Below are 7,065 nucleotides of genomic sequence, written 5' to 3'. Positions count from 1 at the left end.
TATTCAAATTATATAACAAAACAAAAAATATACGAAAAAATTGATATTTTATAACAAATGATTTGTACGTTGGACTTCCGCTTTTTCTTTCGCGCAAACACGTTTCGTTCAGTACAGATTGATGTTTGTAACTTTAATAAGAATCATTGAAGAGTTTAAATATTTATTTTAAACTCATTGCAATACTGTATATACACGTTATAAGCAAAATTTTGTTGCATAATATTTACAGATATCGCATAAGAGTTCAAAAATTTATTTAAGCATAGTGTCCAATCCAAGCGTGTGTACAAAGCCTTCAACACTTGTCGTTAGAGGGCTACGAATGACAATTAATTCTCGCAAGTTCTCTGATAGTATCTTAATTTAAAAATTGTTTAAGTAGTTTCTGTTTTATATAACGTCAAAAGTTCATTTATACGAAAAAACTATACTCTTAATTAGTTATACTGATTACATGGATATTTGAATTACTCGAATAGTTTCTAATCTAAAAACCAAGAATACATACATGGTTATAGAGTACAATTGTATTCTTGGGGTTTTCGTTAGTTTACTATTTCCCATTATATGGAATCTATTTTAGTCGATTTTGATTAATTTCAAATTTTATCGGTAGTCCTTAGTATGTGCGCGTAGCATATTATACGAGAATCTTAAATATTTATTCGCTGACGTGATCATTAAATTCATGAATAGTGAAATGTTGGCTATCATGACGACCTAAAATCTTAACATCTACTGACTTGTGCAGTAGCAGGTAGCAGCACTGTATAGTGTATAGTGGTCATTGCGCCGCGAGGAATAGGTGTGAATTAGATACGCATAGAGGTTACTTCGATTTTAAGAAATTTCGATCATGCCAATTCAAATATTCAGTTGACAACGATTTGACAATTTATTTATAACTAAGTTTACGTCGTATTCTGTTCCGCGTGTATGTATATGCTACGACTTTTATTGTCATTGTAGTTTATTTCTTTCTCTCGTTGAATTTCATTTGTTACTATTGTATTGCGGAAATATTGTTGTGCGATAACATGAAGCTGCATACAGATGTATATGATAAATTGTATTTGTGAGTACTTTTTATATACATACATCCTTTAATAATATTAGCAACGATTAAACAATTGGTTATACATCAATCTGTTGACATTTGAATTTCACTGACAAATAATCTTTTTTCCAGATATATAACGCCAGAAAAGTTTTACGTAGAACCTATCGGGACTAATGTACTACTTGTATTTGATAGAGTGAGTCAGCAAATTTATACACAAGGTAATTGCTGTTGTAGATTACGTACGATGTCATTTAAGTGTCAATTTAAAATGTCAGTTTCTAAAAGAATTTTTTTACGTTTTAGCTGGTACAGCCAGGCAAATCCCGTCAACTGCGAGTTGTAGAAAAATATGGGGTATAATAGGAACTATAAGGCTCTTAGCAGGCCGGTATCTTATAGTTATTACAAATGCCACAGATATTGGAACTATAGCCGGTCATCAAATTTACAAAATAGTTGCAACAGAAGTTATACCTTATACAAAATCTTCACTGCATCTTAGTGAAAAACAGCAACAGAATAATGCTACATATTTAGAAATGATCAAATCTGTCTTAAATACACCATATTTTTATTTTAGTTATACATATGATCTTAGCCATACAATGCAAAGACTTCATAATACACCACCTGAATTTTTAGAGGTTACTATTATTTGTTTAATTATTTTTAAATAATTACTCATATTTTATAAAAGAAGGGTAATACTTTTGTACCATATAGATGCCGCTTCACGATAGAGCAGATCTTAGATTTGTATGGAATACTTATCTTCTACAAGATCTAACTTCAAGGCCCGAGCAGTATAAATTTTGTCTGCCAATTATCCATGGATGTATCCTTACAAGCAAGAAGCAGTACAGAATATATTTATCTTATATTCTTTTAATACTTGTACTTTCCTTAACATTGTTTTAGTTATATCATTAAATATTGTCACTGTAGATAGCGTTAGATCGTTTAATTTGGGTCTTATATCTAGGCGCAGTATCCATCGCGCGGGAACAAGATTGTTTTCGCGCGGTATAGATTCTACCGGTAATGTTTCTAACTACGTAGAAACCGAACAATTAATCGAGGTCAATGGACATCGCATATCTTTTGTACAAACACGTGGCTCTATTCCTTTATTCTGGTATCAGGCACCGAATTTGAAATACAAACCTAAACCTCAGTTGAGTATTCACGAAGATCATCAAACGGCTTGTGCCAGACACTTTGAAGCTCAAATATTTCATTACGGAAAGCAAATTTTGATCAATTTGGTAAGTCATTACCTCGAATCGATAAAAATTTTTATTCAACATTTGTTATCGTTCAAAAGCTGTTTTTTTCTTACAGATCGATCAACATGGTCCAGAGGCTACGCTAGAAAAAGCATACCGTAACGTAGTACAACGAATTAATAATCAAAACGTTCAGTACGAAAGTTTCGATTTTCACGCTGAATGTAGAAGATTAAGGTGGGATCGATTGAACTATTTACTCGACCAGTTAGCACATGATTTGGGACAGATGGGTTATTTTTTCCTTTTTGATGACGGGACATTAGTGTCTACACAAGAAGGCGTTTTTCGTACCAACTGTATCGATTGTCTTGATAGGACCAACGTTGTTCAGTCTATGATAGCGGAAAGAGTTGTTAACGGTGTACTGTCGAGGTTGGAAATTCTTAGTAGAATCGAACATCATCCTAACATAAAAGAACTTTTTCAGCGGGTAACCATGCAATTTGCTTATACGTTTTTGTTGCAATTTGCAGTTCCTTTGTATTAAAAATGCTTGTAGATTTGGGCCGATAATGCCGATGTGATCAGTATCCAGTATTCAGGTACTGGTGCATTGAAAACAGACTTTACACGAACCGGGAAACGTACCAAATTGGGTGCTATGAGAGACGGCTTGAATTCTTTAACAAGATATTATAAAAATAATTTTACCGACGGTTATAGACAGGTATGCGATTGTTACGTTTAACAAATTGCCCATTTTTATATTTGCATAAGATGGTTTTTATTATATTTATTCAACAGGATTCACTGGATTTATTCTTGGGTCGTTACATCGTGCAAGATGGCGAATGCACATCGGTTCAATGTCCTTTAGAGAGTGAAAGAAATTGGCGTTACGCCACATTCCCCTTGGTACTTCTTGTCGCATCATCGATGCTAGGTGCTCATATAATTCTCCCATCGAGATATACCACTGAAATTTTGTTATACATGTTATTTTGGGGTGCAATGGTAGGTGGTACATTTGCAACCATCATTCATCATGGGAAACAGTATGTGGACAAGCCAAAACTGCTGTAAAGGTGCTTGTTTCAGATAACACATATTGTATAATAGTTTTAATTTATGTCGTTGAGCGTTACACATCTCTTGATATTTTCTTTCCTTCAATTAGGTATTAGGGTTTGTTTCGAAATTTTGTATAAAGCTTTAATATTTGTATTTATAAATTCTAATTTCGTATATACGTATTGCATTTTATTTTCCGAGAATTATACGCATCAGTGCTATAATAGAAGAAGTAAGTGTAGGAGAAATTGGGGAAATGTGTTTCGATGTACATAGGATTACATTGTAGTCTGTCTTTTTAATCGATTGTATTACAACCCTTGTATTTCCCACGTATGTAGAATATCTACAGGTTGTAAGGAAAACTCGTTCTTTTGGGTCAGCTTGATCTCTTTCAAGGAAATCGTGTAAAGTATTGTAAAGAGCCAAGCCTTTAGTCGCGGGCAATATTTGCCCGACTATAAAGTCTGTACGTGTATAGTACTTAGGGATTTAACGTCCACGAATAACCTGCAACTATCGATATTTGATTTTTTCTGTTAAATTTAAACATCGCAGATACGCTAGACGTAGACGGTATGTAAAATCTACTCGTAATATAAACAAAATTTAACGCAAATTTAAAGACATGCGAAGTGACGTTGCGTCGTGTATGTCATGACGTAAACGTACAATTACCGAACCAAAGTGTATAATGTTTTTAAAACTGTATTTAACGTAAGCCCGCAACAATCACGAATTCCAAGCGATTAGTCCGTCTAATTGTACATTTTAGCGAAAAAATATTTTTTAATATTTAAGAAGTGACTTTCGTACCAAGATACCTATTCAGTTGGTATTCAAAATGCATCAATAAAATTAATGTTTTCTCTCTTTCAAGTAACTATTGCGTTTCCCACGTTACGTAGCCATAAGAAACGAACTTGGTCGATGATAAGAGATTTTAATTAAAGTCCATAATCTCGCGTTGATCTTCGGACAGTGTCTACAATTATAATTCTACAATAGACTGGAACATTTTTTCCACTCTTGTCTGTTAATGGTGTCTTCAGTGGAACGGTAAATAATTTTCCAACTCGAAAATGTCTTTCAGAGAATATTTAATCGTCGATCAAATATACCATCCGTCTGCTTCGCTCCGTGTTGAATTCATTAGATAAATTCAGTTGCAATTAGGGGATTGTTATTTACCTTTGACTATAGACGTTTCGTATTTACTTTGGTGTTCGATTTGGGTCTTTGCCGTGTTCCTAGCATCGTAAGCTACAGAGAGTGTATATTCACTTGTGGCAAGCTTTTCTCGTGTCTCGTCAAAAATAGCCAAATTGACGATTTAGGAGATGGACCGACAATTCTCGGTTCAAAAGACAGAGGCACGTTTTTCCCTTACGATCTTCGAGTATTTACGACTCGTTCGATTCCCGCAACTCGGTGCCCGAGGCACCCGTAAGAATCTCGTCGGTCGTAAGTTACTCGCCTTATTAAAAACGAATCTTTTAAATCGGGTGCATCCCTCAGGGTCGTTCGGAAAACACAACCCAAGGTGACTTTAAGATTTAAAAAGTTTCAAGTCGTAAACGATGCACTATTCTCTCTTTTTCACCGCGATGAACCACGGTAAAAAGTATGATATATAGTCACCGATTACCAGATACTCGTTCCGCGATTCACCCCGATGCGTAACGTTGGGTTTGGATCGTTCAAAGACAATATGTCGTTTTGCGGGCGATTTTTAATACCGTCCCTCCCCGTAGGTCTCTCGTTCATGCCCTATTGACAGAACCGAGCGAAGGAAAACAGCCGGTCGATGTCATTTCCGAACCGAGGTAAAACTTTTCGTGGCTTTGAACCTTTGATAAACGGTTGCCCGTAATTGGATTCGTTTTATAAAGTTCCAACGAAACGCAGAGTTTTCTGCTATTAATTGGAGATGGTAAGCGGCGCGCTGCCACAGCGATGCCGGTGTGGACTCGGGGTCGATGAGGGTGATTAATTTGATTCAATTACGAACCGGGGGCAGATCCAGGGTATCGATTTTATTACCATTTCTCCTGCCGTTGAGATCTTCGGTTTCGATGCGATGCAGAACGGTGGTAGGCGAAGCGGTACGATTCAAAGGGCTCATCGTCACGCGGGTTTCGTTTCGTTCGTGAATTCTATTTTGTTCGCGAGGGACCGTGGAGCGTACTCGACGAACCTCGCTATTGTTAACTTTTCGTGCAACGCGATAGTGGAGTGTACATCGAGTCCGGACGTAAATCCGAAATACAAGTTTACCGAACCGTCTTACGTCCAAGTGTGTCCAACGTTTCTTCGTAGATTCGAAATACAACGATCAGTTGGCCTACATCGGTGTACTCGCGAAACGGTCAAAGTGTCTGCGCGACAAGATGGTGTACATTGGCCAACAGGTGACGCGGAGTGTGATCGAGTAGCTCCGTTGTACTCGGGCTTTCCTCTGTACCAGCGTTTACCCTTCCCTTGGGCATTGGGATTGGAATACATCCAATCAGTGCATTCGGTATTGTAACGCGTACACTTTCAGCGTACGACACCGAATGGCAGCCCCGCGTATTCATACCGGTCGATGCAGGAGCCTTTCCGAACCTCCATTGTCACCGGAGCACGGTGACTCGACTCGACGTATTCAAACCACACCTCGTACGGGCATTCTTACCTCAACGGGGCTACCGCTGCCACCGCGATGATCCAACTTCATCGGCCGGCACGGAAGACTCGGAATTAAACACCCTGTCACACGGGAGCTTCCCAGAGACTGGGAAATACTCCTGTCAAGCTCGTCTCCCCTGTGGTACTTGAGCCATTCTGCCGTGAAATTCCTTTGAAAAGTTCAAGCTACGTAACGATGTAACTTGACCTATACTCCACCATCCCCTCGGTAACGCGTTAAAATCGGAGATGCCCGGGTCGGGGGTTCTTTCCATAGAAACTCTCCATTCGACGAGGGAAGCGTTTTCATCGTGGCTGGCCGCGGAATCTCACCGACACCCTCGTGGTTTCCGTAAATTCTGAACGTCTCTGCGAACGGAGGGTTTCGAGCGTTTCGCGCCGCGATTCCACGGATCGCCGATGGCTAACAATCCGGAGCACCGGCCGTGGTTCACGCGCGCGTACGAGCGAACAATTGCGCGCGCGCGCGTGCGCGTATGCGGTGTGTACGTACGTCGGTTACGTACCTACTTACAGGCAGGTTCCGTGATACATGGAGGTCGCACCTAAATTTCCCTTGGGAATCATTCGTCTCACCGAGCTCTCGGCAACCCTCTCCATTTTCCTCGTCTCTCTTACTCTCGCTTCCTCTCCCTTTCTCTCTCTCTTTCTCTCTCTCACCCTTTACGGTTTCCTCCACCTCTGTTCGTCCTCTCTTTGTCTCGACTCGTCCGATCCGTGTTTTTCTCTCTCGTTCGCTCACGTTGGTGCGCGGTTCGAACGTTTACGGAGGGACCGAAGATCAAACGTCTTTTTGCCGAAGGGGTGGGTGGTTGGCGGAGAGAAAAAAGGAGGATGCGCGGGGCTGTCTCGTTCGCGAGTCGCGTGCATTAAGATAATTGAACGGATTGCATCCGAAGGGGAAATCGGTCGTCGAAGCTCCCGTCGTCTTTGCAGTTTCTCTTCTATTTGCGCCGCGCTCGATCTTTACCCTCTGGTTAAATATTTATTTCGATAACTGATATTCGT

At 39.5% G+C, this 7,065-nt stretch overlaps 1 protein-coding gene across 1 annotated transcript; it reads left to right on the top strand.

Annotated features, from left to right (window-relative positions):
• The first annotated feature begins 638 nt into the window (after positions 1-638).
• On the top strand, positions 639-4,239 carry Sac1 (phosphatidylinositol-3-phosphatase SAC1). The gene is made up of 8 exons (XM_076318633.1): positions 639-1,078; positions 1,193-1,284; positions 1,370-1,710; positions 1,790-1,901; positions 1,985-2,331; positions 2,408-2,785; positions 2,855-3,022; positions 3,100-4,239. Exons 1-8 carry the CDS (start codon positions 1,041-1,043, stop codon positions 3,376-3,378), a joined length of 1,755 nt encoding a protein of 584 aa, XP_076174748.1. The 5' UTR covers positions 639-1,040; the 3' UTR covers positions 3,379-4,239.
• Positions 4,240-7,065: the final 2,826 nt, after the last annotated feature.

Source organism: Ptiloglossa arizonensis, chromosome 8 (assembly GCF_051014685.1).
Source record: "Ptiloglossa arizonensis isolate GNS036 chromosome 8, iyPtiAriz1_principal, whole genome shotgun sequence".
NCBI classification, from domain to species: Eukaryota; Metazoa; Arthropoda; class Insecta; order Hymenoptera; family Colletidae; genus Ptiloglossa; species Ptiloglossa arizonensis.
The sequence above is the reverse complement of the archived record's forward strand: the minus strand, read 5'-3'. Positions and strand labels throughout refer to the sequence as shown.

Excerpts from the sequence above, each read along its gene's own strand:
- Sac1 (XM_076318633.1), top strand. The coding sequence starts at position 1,041 with ATGAAGCTGCATACAGATGTATATGATAAATTGTATTT. Across the intron at positions 1,285-1,369 it reads TCAGCAAATTTATACACAAG|CTGGTACAGCCAGGCAAATC; the intron begins GTAATTGCTGTT and ends TTTACGTTTTAG. Across the intron at positions 1,902-1,984 it reads TCTGCCAATTATCCATGGAT|TTATATCATTAAATATTGTC; the intron begins GTATCCTTACAA and ends ACATTGTTTTAG.